A 17,969-nucleotide genomic window follows, 5' to 3' on the forward strand; every position below is an offset into this window, starting at 1 on the left:
AAGCCATTCCTCTTGCTGAGGAGGTTCTTATACCCTTCCCCTCTGCTAGAATCCCCTGTCCTACATCTATGGCCTATTATTTCTACTTTAATTACACAAATTAATACATAGATACATTTCTATTGTAACAGATTTGAATATATAAGCAAATATAGTCCTTATGGATGGAACTTTACATTGTGACCATTTTTCACTATTATAAACAGTGCTGCAATGAATCTAATAGCATATACATCTTGTAAAAAGATGTTTAAGAGGATTCCTAAAAGAGGAATTACTGTTTAAATATTTAAGATATTTATAGATGTCACCAAATTGCCCTGAAAAGCATTACTAATTTATGATCCCTTCAATATGTGAATATGTCTGTTTCCTTCCATCCCTACCAATACTGGTCATTAAAACACTTTTAATACACCCATTTATGATAAAAACTCTCACCAAAGTGGGTATAGAGGGAACATACGTCAACATAATAAAAGCTATATATGACAAACCTACAGCCAGCATAGTACTCAACAGTGAAAAACTCAAAAGTTTCCCACTAAAATCTGGGACAAGACAAGGCTGCCCACTATCACCACTCCTATTCAACATCGTCTTGGAAGTCCTAGCCACAGCAATCAGGCAAGAGAGAGAAATAAAAGGGATCCAAATTGGAATAGAAGAGGTAAAAGTGTCACTATACATAGATGACATGATACTATATATAGAAAACCCTAAAAGGTCCACACAAAAACTACTAGAAATAATCGAAGAATTCAGCAAGGTAGCAGGTTACAAGATTAACATTCAAAAATCAGTTGCATTTCTTTACACTAATGATGAATCAACAGAAAAAGAAAGTAAAGGAACAATCCCCTTTAAAATAGCACCCAAACTAATAAAATACCTAGGAGTTAACCTAACCAAGGAGGTGAAAAACTTATACACAGAATACTATAAAACACTGATTAAGGAAATTAAAGAAGACTTAAAAAAATGGAAAGATATCTCATGCTCCTGGATTGGAAGAATCAATATTGTTAAAATGGTCATACTGCCCAAGGCAATCTACAGATTTAATACAATCCCTATCAAATTACCCAGGACATATTTCACAGAACTAGAACAAATCGTTATAAAATTTAGATGGAACCACAAAAGACCTAGAATTGCCAAAGCATTACTGAAGAAGAAGAAAGAGGCTGGAGGAATAAGTCTCCCAGACTTCAGACAATACTACCGAGCTACAGTCATCAAGACAGCATGGTATTGGTACAAAAACAGACATATGGACCAATGGAACAGAATAGAGAGCCCAGAAATGAACCCACAAACTTTTGGTCAACTAATCTTCAACAAAGGAGGCACGAATATACAATGGAATAAAGACAGTCTCTTCAGCAAATGGTGTTGGGAAAACTGGACAGCAGCATGTAAATCAATGAAGCTAGAACACTCCCTTACACCATACACAAAAATAAACTCAAAATGGACCAAAGACTTAAACACAAGACAATATACAATAAACCTCCTAGAAGAAAATATAGGCAAAATATTGTCTCACATACGTCTCAAAAATGTTCTCCTAGGGCAGTCTACCCAAGCAATAGAAATAAAAGCAAGAATAAACAAATGGGACCTAATTAAACTTACAAGCTTCTGCACAGCAAAGGAAACCATAAGTAAAACAAACGACAACCTATGGAATGGGAGAAAATTTTTGCAAACGATGAAATCGACAAAGGCTTTATCTCCAGAATATATAAGCAGCTCATATGACTTAATAAGAAAAAAATAAACAACCCAATCCAAAAATGAGCAGAGGACCTAAACAAGCAATTCTCCAAGGAAGAAATACAAATGATCAATAGGCACATGAAAAAATGCTCAATATCACTAATTATCAGAGAAATGCAAATCAAAACTACAATGAGGTATCACCTCCCACCAGCCAGAATGGCCATCATTCAAAAGTCCACAAATGACAAATGCTGGAGAAGCTGTGGAGAAAAGGGAACCCTCCAACACTGCTGGTGGGAATGTAGTTTGGTGCAGCCACTGTGGAAAACAGTATGGAGATTCCTCAAAAGACTAGGAATAGACTTACCATATGACCTAGGAATCCCGCTCCTGGGCATATATCCAGAAGGAACCCTATTTCAAAGACACCTGCACCCCAATGTTCATAGCAGCACTATTTACAATAGCCAAGACATGGAAACAGCCTAAATGTCCATCAACAGATGACCGGATAAAGAAGATGTGGTATATTTATACAATGGAATACTATTCAGCCATAAAAGCCAACAACATAATGCCATTTGCAGCAACATGGATGTTCCTGGAGAATGTCATTCTAAGTGAAGTAAGCCAGAGAGAGAAAGTAAAACACCATATGAGATCACTCATATGCAGAATCTAAATTAAAAAAAACATAAATACAAAACAGAAACAGACTCATAGACATAGAATACAGACTTGTGGTTGCAAGGGGGATGGGGGGTGTGAAGGGACAGACTGGGATTTCAAAATGTAGAATAGATAAACAAGATTATACTGTATAGCACAAGAAATATATATAGGATCTTATGGTGGCTGACAGTGAAAGAGAATGTGACAATGAATGTATGTATGTTCATATATAACCTAAAAATTGTGCTCTACACTGGAACTTGACACAACATTGTAAAATGACTATAACTCAAAAAAAAACAATGTTTAAAAAAATGGAAGAAAAAAATACTTAATTTTTGTCAATAGAATCATCTAACAGTACTTTGTTTTTAAGACCTGCATTTCTCTGATTATCAGTTATGTAGAATATATTTACATTTTCCTATGTTTTGTGGGTATACTTAACTTTGTTTACTTGTCAGTTGGACTATTGCTTTTCCTTACTGATTTCTAGGTACTTTTTATTTGTTGCAGATGGTAATCCTTTCTGCTATATATGTTACAAATAGGTAATATCTACTTCATTTTTAATGGTGTCAACTCAACTCCATTCTCTTCTTTGAGATTCTTGCTGACAGCTGCAGTCCACACTGCTCCCTCTGATGACACACGACACTGAGCACACATGGCCCAACAGAGATTCATCTCTTTCTATACACCCAGTCATCCCCTTCTGCTTCAAGGCTGAAACTGGACTTTATTATTCTTTGGACTGGTATTCCTCATATTTTCTCCCCTCTTTTCTCTTTCTCCCCTCTCCAAATACCAACACAAAGGCTCAAAGTAGTTTTAGGGCTACTGTATTTCTGATTTGTGATAACACACACACACACACACACACACTCAAGAAATGTTGCTGCTATTGATGAGAGCATATGCCCCTTTGCACTCCAGCTCTGTAGCAGGGGTCACTCTCCCAGCTCCCTTCCAACTCCCAAATGCTTTACAGGGCTAGACAGAAAGTAACAGAATGGGTAATGCAGCTCCATGGAAGAAAAATGAAAAGCAGTGGCGAACTGTTGTGAACTGGAGAACACAACCACCTAAAAGAAAAATCATTATTCAGCTTCAGAAAATTGTCACGTAGGACTCTAAGCTCCACGTTGACAGCCTCACATTGTTCAAAAGCTGAAAATCTGTATGTTATGTTAATGTACTTTTTAAAACATCAAGCTAACATTGTGTTTGCTGGGTTGGGAGTGTGCTGAGTTAAGACTCTGCATTTTCTAATTCAACAGAGTCTGGCATATGAGAGGTACTCAGTGTTTGTTTCCCATTTGCTTTTCCTTCCATTAGATTGACTGAAATATCCAGAACAAATGATGAGATAAAGTCATTTATATTATTGTTAGGATTAGTTGTTCTAGTGTTGTTTTGTTTCTCTCTCAAACCAGACTAAGCAACATGAAGGCAGAGATCATATTTTCATCACATCAGTTTCCAACACGGTGCCTGGCACATGAGAAGGTCTCTGAAAACCCTGAAGTTTTTGAACCAGTGACTTAATAAATGAAGAAATGATTAGGTAACAAATTTACCTTTAGATTGTGAATTTACTTTAAAATTAAATGTCCATGTAATCAGCTCAGGGCTAGACACACTGACCCAGGACACAGGGTAGGAGAGCATCCCTTAACTCCATTCTTGTTTTACATGGCAAATACTGGTCAGTATTTAATATTGGTGGCACAAGATGGATGAGGATGTGTGGGATCTCAACATGAAAATATGACAGCTTTTTATGGCAGTCATGTCCAAACCCATGGCTGCCTGGCTTTCAACCCCAGGCCCAAGACTATCCCCAAGTCTTACACTTCTTGGCCCACACTTCCACTGTTTAGGATTTCTTCCTCCCATGATCTCTCTGGGTGCTAGTTTCTGCAGGGCCATCCTCTGGGGATAGGTGGTTTGGGATTTCAGCTGTGGGCACTGCTTTGCTCTTTCCTCCTCTGCAGCTCCTCCCTTCGCCTTGCCTGCTGTTCACTCATGCAATCCCTGAAGGCCTGCACCTGTGGCTGGCACTGTCGCCAGTCCTGATGCTGGGCCATGCACTCCTGCACTGCATAGTGGGAAGCAGCACAGCCAGAGCGGGAGATCAGCTGATCCAGTGGGTCTTCTTCCTCATCCTCCTTCTTCATCGGTCGGGACCAGGTATGGCCTTGCGCTGACATCTTTGGGAGTCTCTAGAACATCAATGGAGGGAAGGTTAGAGTAGGGACATGATTATGTATGATGCTGTTCCTCTGTTGTAAGTAACACTGACCACTGCATTGTTATAGCCTATTTATACATATGTCTCCTCTTGGAGATTGTAAGCTATTTGAGGAGAGATACTGGGTCTGATTTACCTTGGCGCTCCCTGGCAGAGAGCAGGCACTGCAAAATGGTTTGAACTGAACAGAATGAGATAAAGTACATGAGAATGCTTAGCACAGCACTAATAAGCTCGAAATGATTCTAATAATAGAATTGAATTAGCTATCTTCTTCCATCCAATTGGCTTTATTCTACGGCTGGATTAGAACAAAGTTTAACACTTGAGAGAGTACCCAAGTATGGGTAGGGTTTGACATATGGGAGGAATGGAGAGAGCTGTGTGGCTGTAATATGGAGCATACAGGGTCCAGGGCAAGAAATGAGTCTGTGAGGTGAGTGAGTGTACTTAATATAAGGTGTATTCGCCCAGACTGTCTTCCCACAATAATCTGCTTCAGAATACCCAGCACAAGGTAGCATACAGAAAGGTTTGAAGAGAAATGACCTCAGCTTTTGTACAAATTTCACCATGACAGGCTGTAAATGAGCTAGGACTCTTTAATGCCTTTCCTGAGTCTCTGATTCATTCAAGAAATGATCACTGAGGAGCTATCACATACCCCGCATTATGCTAAAGTTAAGGATACAGGAGTGAGCAAGACAGACACAGTGCCTGCCTTCATAGAGTTTACAATCTAGACAAGTAAATAGGCTATTTACTTGTGTACAGTATGTACAGACAGCTAAGACTGGGAACACAGTAGGGGAATACCTAATCCAGACAAGGGCAGGAATAGGCAGGGAAGGCTTCCTGGAGAAAGTGATTTCTAAACTGAGACTTGAAGGATGAATGAATAAGAGTTAGCCAAAGATATAAAGAATATTCCTGGTCAATGGATGAGCAGGGTGAGGGTCTGAGACAGAATGTGACAGAAGGGGAATTGCAAGTTCTACATGACTGGAGAATAGAGTATGAGAACGGGAAAATTAATGAAATTGGTTAAATGAGAAAGTATCTGATCATAGCAACGCCTTGGTAATCATGTTAAGGCGTCCAGAAGGCAATGCCGAAGTCACGAGAAGGATTTAAGGACTCTATACCTATACAAAACTCTCTGCTTTGGAGGCAGTATAACCTAAGAGAGGAGGGGGAAAATGAGCTTTGAAAACAGACTTGAATTGGAAACTTAGCTTTGTTACCGACTCTTTGAGTGACTTTGGGTAAACCACTTCAAAATCTCTCTTGAAAAACAGGTAATATCTACCTCACAATACTGCTGACGACTAAATGAGATAACGTACGTTAAGGAGCCTGGCACGTCCAAAGAGTTCAATGAATGATAGCTCCCGTACGTGTTTCCTCTTCCTAAATACAGTGAGCTCTTTTAAGGCAAGGGGCAAACCCCTTAGAACAAGTACGGTGGGAAAAACAGTGCCTTGGATCCTAAGCCAAGAAATCTGGGTTCGAATACCAGCACCTCGCCTTACTATGAACATGCCTTAGCGTGCAATCTTTTCTAAGGTAATATTTAACTCGCAGAGTTCCTGTAAGGATTAATATAATAATGAATGACACGTGCATGGGCTACAACAGAAATAAAGTAAATGCTACTGTACTTTTTCCCACCATTACCCAGCTTCAGCCTCCCCTGGAGTAAAGAGAGATAGACCCTTGCACAGAGATCAGGGCAAGCCAGATGGTCGGCAGCTGGTTGTGGAGGCTGGTCTGGACTAAGAAGGCATGGAAAGGATGGGAAAGCAGAGAAATCCACGTGGCTAAGTCACCCAACGCTCCTCTCCCACCTTCAGGAGAGGACGCGTGCACGCGCGCCCCCACGCGGCCACCGGGCACACCCCCGTTGTGCCTGCTGCGCTACACCGCGCATGCACACGGCACACAGTGCTCACCGATCAGGCTGACAAGACTCGAAGGACGCGCGCTCCTGCACAGCGGCGTCGGTTTTACAGGCAGCTGGAACTCTTCCGACCCTTCTGTCAGGAACCAGCCTCCTGTGGGGAGCGCGCGCGAGCAAATGGATGGGGTGGAGAAGAGGACCTATCGCGCATTTTCATTGGTGGTCTGTCGGTATAGATCCCGCCCTTCGTTCTCGACGCAGCTCCTTCGGAGGACCCACTTCCGGGAAAGAGCGGAAGAGGCGGTCTGGTGGAGGCGGGGTCAAGATGGCGGCGCCTTTGAGGATTCAGAGCGACTGGGCCCAAGCCCTCAGGTGAATTCAGGTCCAGAACCGGGACGGAGGAGGCGGGTAGCAGATGTTGCCTTTACGTTAAGGAGAGCCATGCTCGATCCAGGATATCCATATGGATTACCTCATCAATTGTTGAGGGAACCCTGGGTCTAGAAAAAGAAGTCTCAAACGCCCATGGCCATTGTTTTTCAGCCTCAGAAGAGCTATGCTGAGGGCAAAAAAACACATACGCGTCGTGTGATTCCAGAGTCAGAATAGGATCAGTCAGTTGGAGAAAGACTGGAAAATTGGGAGGCAGGAAGTCTCTTGGCCAAGTAGTCATGGTCATTTAGCAAATATTGGTCCTCAGCTATTTATAAAAGTCCCGGTACTTGCCACCACCGCATTGTCATTGTGCGATGGAATCTTTGTATCTTCCTCGGCCCCTAGTGGTGTATTACTCATATTGTACAATTCTGTTAAGGAAACAGCGTAACGCCTACCTTGTCGAGATTGACCTAGATAGATACTCCGTGGAGTTCAAATGTGCACTTTAAATTTAAGGGGTGGTTCCTGCCCTCAAGAAATTAACAGCTTAATTAGGGATGCACAGCAAACCATTCACTCATTTAACATATATTTATTGATCATATACTGTGCAAATTATGCTAGGCACCAGAATGAGTACAGCAGTGCTGTGAATGGCAACCATTATTACTCATAAGTTTTTCAAATTAAAACAGTGGTGAAGATGAATAAAGCATAGTCTCCTGCATTTAAGAAACTTACACTTTACTAAGTGGGCTAAAATAAAATACACATTACTTACTACAACACAAAATGTGTAATAGGAAGAACACTGACATTTATTGAGGGCTACCAAGGGCCTCTGAGAGAACACAAGTCCAGAATCAGGAAATAACTTGCCCAAGATTGTGCAGCTAGTAAGTATTTCATCAAATATATGGTGGAATATTTGAGATTCATTTAACCGACAGATCTATGCATTAAACACTTAATCCACAAAACTTTCTTCAACAAATAAAATTTGTCTATGCCTGGATGAGATTTTAGACTAGATCATTTCTAAGTGCTAGTGGCCAAATTAGGATCCTTTTTGACATTGAGTGAGCCTAATTAGGTTTTTGTCTCTTCATAGGAAGGATGAAGGGGAGGCCTGGCTGAGCTGTCACCCCCCAGGTAATGTCCTTAAATCTATATGCTTTCCCTTTAGAAAAAGAGAATTTACTACTAAAAGAGAGCTTCCTGCTTTCTCCTGGCCCAGACTGCTTATACAGTGCTCATAGTCTTCAAATGTTCTTAACTAGTCTGTGCTGTTCTGACATCACTCCAACTTCTCCATTCTAGGGGAAAGTCTTCAGATTAGTTTTCCATTGGAAGCCACAAACTTATCTGTGGAGACATTGCTGGTGCATCTTTATCAGTCTCTTAGCCATTCATTATTGTATCCTAAGCAGTTCTGTAGCTTCAGTTGTGATTGTCCTGCAGTTCTAGATCTGCAGTTCTAGTTCTGACCTCTCTTCAATTTCAAGCAGAGATTAAATAGCTGTCTGCTAAATGTTTCTGCTTAAAGTTCTCACTGTCATCTTGAGTTTATCAAATCCAAAACCTGAAGCCAAGCACTTCTGTTGTCAAATGGGTTCTCTTTCTTGATTTTCTCATTTCTTAAGTTACCACCGTTCTAGGTATCAGAGTAAAAAGCCTAGTCACTTCACCCTGCCATATATTGTTAGTTCTCAAGTCTTGTAAGTGTTTCCTTTGGATGACATTCATGTGTTATTCCAGTTCATTCGTTTGCAATTAGTGTGGTAACATGTGGTAACTTCTAAATTTGTGAGAAAATTTTGTTTTAGTGGTTATTTTTTCATTTTGGAGATACTTTATGTTTTTATATAATAATATATTCTATTTCTATGAGAAATAGAGTTTTAAATAGAGTTTTCTTTTGAGGAAATTGGTGCTGCACAGGAGAAGGGTGGTAGCTAGAAGGTCTCAAAAATCAAAGGTTTTTAAACTTACAGTTACCAAGGGGGAAAGGAGGTGTGAAGGGATAAATTGGGAGTTGGAGATTTGCAGATACTAACTACTATATATAAAATAGATAAACAAGTTTCTACGGTATAGCACAGGGAACTATAGTCAATATCTTGTAATAACTTATAATGGAAAATATATGAAAAAGAATTTATGTATGTATATGTATGACTGAAACATTGTGCTGTACACCAGAAATTGACACAACATTGTAAACTGACTATACTTCAACTAAAAAATAAAGTTAAAAGAATCAAGGGTTTTTATTTTATTTTTAAACATGGGTACTAATGGAAAGCAATTAAGATATAAGATGTAGGTAAAGGAAAAAAGAACTAACTGAAAAATCAGTGCCTTGGAGGAGAGACTTAAGTCTGAAAGGCTAAGATGAAAGAAGATGAGCTTAAGTGTAGATGTAGATATGGAAATTTGAGACTATCTTATATCCTCAATTTTCTTCATGATGTTGGAATTAGGGTCAGCTCTTAAGGAAGAGTTTTTTTTTTCCCTGAAATAACAGTTTATTAAAATAAAATGTGTGCTAATGTGCTAGATGCTTTACATACATTATTTCTGTTTCTCACAACTGTATCAGTTTACCTACCTGTTAGGATTCTAATTTTTTTTAGATAATAACTTTACTGAGATATAATTCCCATACCATAAGGTTCACCTTTTTAAAGTGTACAATTCAGTGGATTTTAGTATATTCACAGAGTTGTGTGTCTATCACCACTATCTAATTCCAAACATTTTAAAAGAAACCCTGTACTCTTTAGCAGTCACTCCCCATTCCACCCTCCTCCCAGCCCCTAGCAGTCACTAACTGACTTTCTGTCTCTATAGATTTGTCTCTTCTGGATGTTTCACATAAATGGAATTGTAATATGTGGCCTTTTATGCCTTTGATTTAGCATAATTTCAAGGTTTATCCATTTTGTAGCATTCATTTATTTTTGTGGCCAAGTAATATTCTATTGTAAGGATATACCCCATTTTTTGCTTTTTCATCAGTAGATGGACACTTAAATTGTGAAGGTAAAGCCGGGCTGGGCTAACAAGGTGACTCAAGTCTAAGAATGTGAAGGAAAAGCTGGGCTGGTCTAACAAGATAGCTCACAAATCTAAGTATTGGAATACTGATCTGAGTTCTGCTGGACTAACTGGTAAATCTAAGTTAATTAGTGTTGGTTTGCTGTTCATGTTTTTTTGCTAGCCAGCTGGGTTTTCAAAGATACATATCTGGCTTTGGAATGTTGGTTTGCTGCCTCCCTGCCTCTACTTTTGAGATAATGATGCTGCTAAAGCTGTTCCATGCCTATTGGCTGAATACCCCAAGCTTGTACTTTACTCTATAAAACCTCATGTGCACGTCTTGGAGGTGCTCAGAGCTTCGGAGCAGAAGCCCCTCTGAGCCCGCCGGTGTAATACATCTGAGTACTCCAACCCTCCGAGTGGTGCTTGTTTCTTGGCTGGTCTGTCATTTCCGTAACAAAGTCATTTCCACTTTTTGGCTGTTATGAAAGAAGTTTTGATGGCAGGATAGGTGTCATGAGAACTGGCTGCTCTGGGGAATAAAAGGGGCAAAAGGACTGCAAAGCTGCAGAGTTTGAAGCTCTGTAGGAAATTGTAATGGTGCCAGTCTGCAGTTGTGTCATTTTCTGTAGTAGCACTCAGCAGCCTATGCTTAGAAATGTAGAACATGACTGACTGGATTAATTCTACTTTTGTTACATAGACAAAAAACCAAGATTGAGGTCATTTCAGTGACTTTACAATTGTAGAGTGCTCACTGAGGGTACTAACAGGAGATTGGCTGAAATGATGTACCATAAAGGCCAGACTTCACAGGATGGTTAGGGAAGCCAGGAGAGAATCATGGAGTGGGACAAAAAGCAGAGTTCCCTCAGTCCTGTTTTGTGGCATCTTTCTGAACTAGCATTTCATGCCACTTCCCTGCTGAAGCTTCTTTACTGTATCTTCTCTAGGCCAAACTTCTACCCTCGATTGTGAGTTGCTTAATTAATATCTTTCAACTACCTTTTCCATGACTGTTGTCACTGAACTAGTATATTAATTGATCCCTCCTTCCCTCTTGTTCTTTGTGTCTTTTATTCTTGATACGCCCCCTCCCTGACTTGCAGTTTCCTTTCTCTTCTGCCTAGCTTTCTTTCAAGGTCCTACTTAAGTCCCACCCTCTCTAAGAAGGTCTCCCACTCTGTGTGAATCCATGATGGTTTTTACTTCCCTTTTACTCTTAGAATCTCTGTTTGGTGCAGCAGGTATTTACTGAATAATTTGTAGCACCTTGCTAGTTTGTGAACTCAAGGACTTCACAGTCTCATAGGGAAGCTGGAAATGTAAACGACATGTTATGGGCTGTTACAAAAGTGTATATAGGAGGCTCAGAAGAAGAAAAAAACATTTTTAACTCCATTCTGCCATCTGCATATGATTATGTGTAGGATAATATTTTATTTCGTCCATATCACTGCAAAAGCAATGTCCTACTTAAGCAAATTTTCCAGATTACTGAAGTTTAATTCTTTACTGTATATTATGTGTATATACTGTGGATAAATGCATATATTTATGTTGGTCTTCACCTTTCATCCTGGAAGAATTTTATTTCACAGCCAGTAAATGAGGTTGAGATCACTCTAGTAGCTTTCTCTACAAATACTATATTACATCTCAAAATCTTTGTTCATAACTTTTAGCCCTTGAGTGTATTCCCTCCAAATTAGATTCACTTCACCTCAGTTTTAACACAAGTACTTGCTTCTCTGTCATGAGCCAGTTTCCTCTCATCTATACAGGTGCCTGAATTGGGTGTTCAAGAAGAAAAATGTTAAATTCTCTTTTTTTGATAAATGCTTCTTTTGTGCTATATAGGTAAACCAACTTTGTATGGCAGCCTAACTTGTCAAGGAATTGGCCTTGATGGCATCCCAGAGGTTACAGCTTCAGAAGGATTTATTGTGAATGAAATAAACAAGGTGGGTTTTTATGTCTTCTAGATGGCACCATGTGCAAAACTATAGTAGTACTTAAATATCTGCTTTAAATATTTATACTTTTATCTACATATCAGTGTCAGCTCCACTTCATTTGTACAATAATCATAGTTTTTTTTTACTGCCTTTGAATGTCAAAAGTTTTCTTTTTCTTTGGTACTTAACATTTGTTTTTAGATGCAAACTTTCTCTTGCTTCCCTTATATCAGTGCTGTCCAATAGATAAATAATGTGAGCCCTGTATGTAATTTTAAATTTTCTAGTAGTCACATTAAAAAGGTAAAAATAAACAGGTGAAATTAATTTTAATAATGTATTTTATTTAACCCAATATATCTAAAATATTATTTCAACCTGGAATTAATATGATAAATTATTAGAGATGGTTTACATTCCTTTTTTCTTATTAAGTCTTTGAGATTCTTTGTATATTTTACCCTTAGAACACATCTCAATTCAGACTCTGATTTTTTATTGGGAATACTTGATATGTATTTAGGTTTTTAAAAATTTACAGTTAAAAACATAGATCCACATACCTAAGTAGTTCCAAACATACTTAAAAGTTTTCTGATAACTGAATGAAGTATCAGTTTTAAAATTAAACTTTAAATAAAATTAGAAATTCAGGTCCTCATTTGCTTTGGTCACATTTCAAGCTTTATGTGGCTAGTATCTACCATGTTGTACAGCATAGCATTATAATGTGTCTGGCAACACCTTGGTGGAGACCTACATTCGTAGTACTTAATAGTTTTTTTCGTTGGTCTTTGAGGTGAGTAGATGGCCAAACTAAGTGTTGTGAAGCCCTCGAACTGACTTTCCTTCCACATTCTGATGGCTGCAGTCTGTATGCTATGGCAGTTCCCAAAGGATGAACCAGCCTTTTTGTTTTCTTTTTGTGTGTAGTTAAACTTTTTTGGTTATAAGATATTTCAGGTATACTGAAAAGAATAGAGAATATTTTATGTTTTACATAAGATTTTTAGCAAATGTTTATTCATTATACTCTATACAAAGTAATAGTTGACATGTTATAATATATTTTATATTTATTTTTCATAAATAGTACTGTAGAAAGTGTCAGAAGATCTGAGTCCAAGTCTTTGTTACTCTGACACTTACTAGCAAGATGATTTTGGATAGATAACTTAGTAGTTCCCTGAGCCTCAGTTTCCTCATCTATAAAACAGAGATAATATTCTACCTTACAGGCTGAATAGTGGAGACTAAGAATGCATATGAAAGAAGCTGTAACGTATTTCAAAAGTGAATTGCTGTTTATCATAACAATCCTGTGGGATTGCCATTTTAGATTTCCATTTTGCAGATAAGCAAACACACTCAGAGAGGTTAATTAACCTCTGATGATCGAAGCTGATTAGACAGTATGTCAGAATTGAAACCCAGTTCTGTTGATTTCAAGTATAACACCACCTTGCAAGCCTACATTTTTCCAGGTGTTTCGCCAGTATCCATCCACAGCCTTGGTGCTGACTTCCTTTCTTCCCTTTGTACTCAGGCCCTGATACAATTTTTATCTCCTCCAACATCATTGCTAATTTCTGCTGTGTACCTGCTGGGTCAGACAGTAAGTGCTTATGGTTGAACATTCATTTGTTTCCTAACTGCCATGAGTCACTTTGCTATTTTATGTTGCTACATTGTTCTGTTAAATAGATCTGTCATTATGCTTAAAAACCTAACCCCGAAAGATAGAAAGTTTGACTTTGAATTTTTTCTTGGTGTGGAATACTCACACTTGCCCTTCCACACTGAATTTTGTCTGTTATATCTCCTGCAACTTTTCTTTAAAATATTTTCATTAACAGCATGATTCTCTACTGCTGACATTGGAAGGTAATTCGGCACTTATCTTCCTTCATAGTCTGTTTATGATATAAAGGTAGGTTTGCAGGATTAATAAGCAGGAGACCACTGATTCTTGAAATCTTTTACATAGTTAGCACCAAAGAAATGAAGTCTTCTGAGAGCAAATTCATTTCTTATAATGGCCCAAACACTAAGCTTTCAGAGCTCCTCACATCCTTGCTTGGTATGAATATTCAGTCAGAGAGTTTAGCTGATGCTTTAGTTTGGGGTACAGGAGACAATTCTAAATCCGGGTCAGCTCTCTTGCAGCTGTATGCACTTTGTCATGCGGTTAGAAGCAAAAACTCATTTAATGAAAGGCCTGCAGGCAGCCAGGCATAAATACACTGGCTAAGAAAGTACAGTTTGTATAGATAATCTAATTGTTTTTTTAAAGAAGTATAAAACCTGTAATAAGAGCATACTGATTTTTAGTAATGAGAATATTATAACTTTGAAACTGTTCTTTCTAATGAACTCTGAGGACTGTGCTTATACATAGTTTAGCCTTATAAAGAAGTTCAGAAAATCTTGATTATTGAAGATATTTTCATAGTCCAGCAGAATTTCCAGAAACTTTCAAGTACTATTGCAGAAGAGATAACAGGTTAGGGGCCATTTGGTGAGAGCAACTCCTCAGATCTGTATAGGAGATACACACTCAGGGGATGGTGTTGGTATTCTGATTAGAGTAAGGGATTGTCATATTGCAAGAATCCTTGAGGAGGTGTTTACTAAGCCTTTTATACTTCTACACATGCTGCCTTGAAACACCAGCATATTTACCTTAAATGGTTACAAAGTCTGCCTTTAGCAAATCATGTCACTTGAATCTGTTTATTTATTTATTTATTTATTTATTTATTTATTTATTTATTTATATTATTTTGGTGTTTATTATTATGTCGCTTGAATCTGACATCTGGTTCTAGGTATAATTTAACACTATGTTACCAGTGTTATCTTCCTACATACAGTAGCTGAAAGAAGTGTAATAATGACTAGGCAAAACACGTGGGGAATCGTAAGAAAGCTATATTATGATGACCAGTCTTAAAGTCCTAGGTGAGAATGGGCACCCCAAGCCTGGCCAAGCTTGTATGACTGTACCATAATTTACTTTACCTACTCTCTCACTCTGGTAACTATACATGTCAGTAGTCTAACATTTTTTCTGAAAGTTCTTATAGGCAGCAAGTTTATTTTTAGACTAGTCTTTTAGGCCCTAACCTGGGGACTGGTGCTGTTTCCTCAGATCTGTAGATCCTTTTCCTTGCCTCACTGCTAATTGAGAATACTGATAATAGATTTTCTTCTGAAAATTAATGTTCTTATGTTTGTCAGTTGTATCTTATTGTTGGCTTGTCTTCTATGGGACGGTATACTTAAACATAAAAACGTAATGGCTCAGCGATACCAAATTACATTGCAGTTCTCTGCAGTAAAAGGACTGCTGATCTATAGGGGAGTGATAGTTTTGTGCATTGGGGAAGGAGGATTAGAGAGGGTACACTTAAAAGGTAAGTGTTTTCTCTCATCCTAATGTTTTCTTTAAGAAGTTTTAATTCCATTGGAGTAGATTTACTGATGGATATCATCTTTCCCTCTCCTTTTAGAAAAGCATTCATATTTCATGTCCAAAGGAAACTGCATCTTCGAAGTTTTTGGCACCATATACTACTTTTTCCAGAATTCATACAAAGAGTGTAAGTATTTTAATAAAATGAGGAGAAAATGTAATAGCATATTTGGGTTTTCATTTTATCTGCTTGTCTAGTGCTATAAACATATTAATGTGTTTTTCATTACTTTGCATTATAAGATAACACAGCTGATGAAATGTTGTATATATGGCAAAACTGATACTTGGGTCCACTTAGAATAAGTGTACAAATCCACTCACTGGTAATCTTAAAGGAATTTTATGAAATGTACTTATATATGTTTTAGCAGAGCTAGTTACTGGCTTTTGGATAATGATGATAGTAGTTGATGTTTGCATAATTTGCTGCTGCTCATATTTCTGTCCGTTTGCCTGCAGAACAGGGGCATTTTCTCAAAGTTCCAAGTACAGCGTACTGAGGAATGATTTTCAGAGGTCTTTGTGATAAAGTTCTTTCTATTACCATAGGCTTTTTGGAAGCAAAAGTGAGAAATAGGTGAATAAACTGATTATATTAAATCCTTCTGCTTCTTATTGTGTGATATATTTTCAAAAGGAGCTGTTTTTTGCACTTATTGGAAAATAAATATACATTTAGTGATGGAAATTTAGGAAATATAAAAGAAAATGAAAATTACTCATATTTCCATAATTAAAGATAAATAACTGTTGTGAGCTTTTATTATATAACATCTATTAATAATAATCATAGTAATTTTGCCATTTGCAACAACATGGATGGACTTGGAAGGTATTAAGCTAAGTGAAATAAGTCAGAGAAAGGCAAATACTGTATGGTATCACTTATACGTGGAATGTGAAAAATAAAACGAACTAGTGAATATAACAAAAAGGAAACAGATTCACAGATATAGAGAATAAACTAATGGTTACCAGTGAGGAGAGGGAAGAGGAGATGGGAAACATTGGGCTAGGGGATTAAGAGTTACAAACTATTATGTATAAAATAAATAAACAACAAAGATATATTATAAAACCCAGGGAATATAGCTAATATTTTATAACTATAAATGAAGTATAATCTTTAAAAATTGTGAACTGCTGTGTTGTACACCTGTAACTTAGATTGTACATTAACTACATCTCAATTTTGAAAAATCATAGTAGTAATAGCTAACATTTATTGATTGCCTGCTATGTGCCAGCACCATGCTAAGCTTTACATATCATTATTTCACTTAACCCTCCCAGTCTTTTTTTAAAAATATTTTCCCGTAATAGGTTTTTATAATACATGTTCTTTTATAACTTAGTTTTTATTTGTTAATAATACACTATGTACATTACTCTATGTTCACTTTATGTGTATTATTTTAAGAGTTGCATAGTATTCCACTGTATGGCTTTACTGTAATTTATTTTTCTAATCTTACATTACTAGACATTAATTTTCTCCAACTTAATGACTTCATATTTTGGTGATATACTTATAGCTAATCCTTTACTCCCAAAAATAAGAAGAAATTAGAATACATTTGTAAAAGTGGAGTTGCTGAGTCACAGGAAATGTAAATTATAAGGCTTTTGATATGTTCTGACTTCTACTTAACTAATTTATTGAGTCAACTGTTGCTCTGCATTTCCTCTGTAAACCATTCTGACCCATGCTCACAGCACATTTACAGCTTGTAAGCATTCTGAGGTCTGCATACTGATGCTGCCAGTTAAGTTGACTGCTTACCAAGGATCAGTTATAATGTCAGCTATATTATTTTTGAAATTATGTTAATTAATTCAGTATGTTAAACCAATGAAATATGAGTGTGAAAAGACAGTGACTATGTCTTTGAAATTAAGTTGACTGCTTTATAGAGACTTGATAAAAAAGAGTTTTTAAAAAATCTTCTATTTAGTATGGTGTGGACAAGAGAAATGTAAAATATTAGGGGAAAGATTAAAACAAAAAAACCCTGGATGAATCTTTGCTCTTAGATTGCTTTTTAAGTGTGATTAGAGATTTACCTTGCTTTAGAGGAACTGGAAGTTATATACCTTTTAGTTATAGTATATTACAAGAAAACCAAGGTAATGCTTCCTTATAGTGATCAGTGGGCTAATGAAAAGATTAGTGAATTTTACTGTACATTTATATATTTGAGTTAAAATAAAATGTAGATATTTATGTATCATTCTCTATTATTTCTGACTTTATCTGAATTTTTTGTGATTGACCTACTACTGGGCCCTATCCATTGTTTAAAAAAGGCTTTTACTGTATTGCTTTTCTACCAATCTTACTTGACATTCTCTGCCAATACTGGGTATTAGAATTTTTTTTAAGTTTTACCATTTTGAGGGATGGTATTTCATTATTATTTAGCATTTTTAAAAATCTCAAATGAGACCATACAAAGCAGTTTTAAAGTGTATACAACAATCATTCCCTCCTTCAGTTTTACTACTTTATACAACTGTGTGATATATGGAAAACTGAATGGCATGTGCCAAGTTGGAAAATTT

General features: G+C 37.3%; 2 protein-coding genes across 7 annotated transcripts in view; one reads left to right on the plus strand and one right to left on the minus strand.

The window, feature by feature from the left end:
- Window positions 1-3,762: 3,762 nt before the first annotated feature.
- On the minus strand, window positions 3,763-6,743 carry COA4 (cytochrome c oxidase assembly factor 4 homolog). Its single transcript, XM_010973118.3, has 2 exons — window positions 6,604-6,743; window positions 3,763-4,622 (listed from the first exon to the last, which is right to left on the minus strand). Exon 2 carries the CDS (start codon window positions 4,608-4,610, stop codon window positions 4,356-4,358), a length of 255 nt encoding a protein of 84 aa, XP_010971420.1. The 5' UTR covers window positions 4,611-4,622; window positions 6,604-6,743; the 3' UTR covers window positions 3,763-4,355.
- PAAF1 (proteasomal ATPase associated factor 1) overlaps window positions 6,733-17,969 on the plus strand; it is a 39,956-nt gene continuing 28,719 nt past the window's right edge. For all 6 annotated transcript variants that reach the window (XR_006721117.2, XR_006721118.2, XM_010973116.2 and 3 more), the window contains exons 1-4: window positions 6,733-6,923; window positions 8,041-8,081; window positions 11,832-11,935; window positions 15,442-15,531. Coding sequence is in view for 4 of the 6 variants with exons in the window: in XM_010973116.2 (XP_010971418.2) it covers window positions 6,733-6,923; window positions 8,041-8,081; window positions 11,832-11,935; window positions 15,442-15,531 (426 nt within the window). In the remaining 2 variants the exon portion in view is untranslated. The remainder of the gene's footprint in view (window positions 6,924-8,040; window positions 8,082-11,831; window positions 11,936-15,441; window positions 15,532-17,969) is intronic.

This window comes from Camelus bactrianus, chromosome 10, assembly GCF_048773025.1.
Source record: "Camelus bactrianus isolate YW-2024 breed Bactrian camel chromosome 10, ASM4877302v1, whole genome shotgun sequence".
Lineage (NCBI taxonomy): Eukaryota > Metazoa > Chordata > Mammalia > Artiodactyla > Camelidae > Camelus > Camelus bactrianus.

Excerpts from the sequence above, each read along its gene's own strand:
- COA4 (XM_010973118.3), bottom strand. The coding sequence starts at position 4,610 with ATGTCAGCGCAAGGCCATACCTGGTCCCGACCGATGAAGAAGGAGGAT.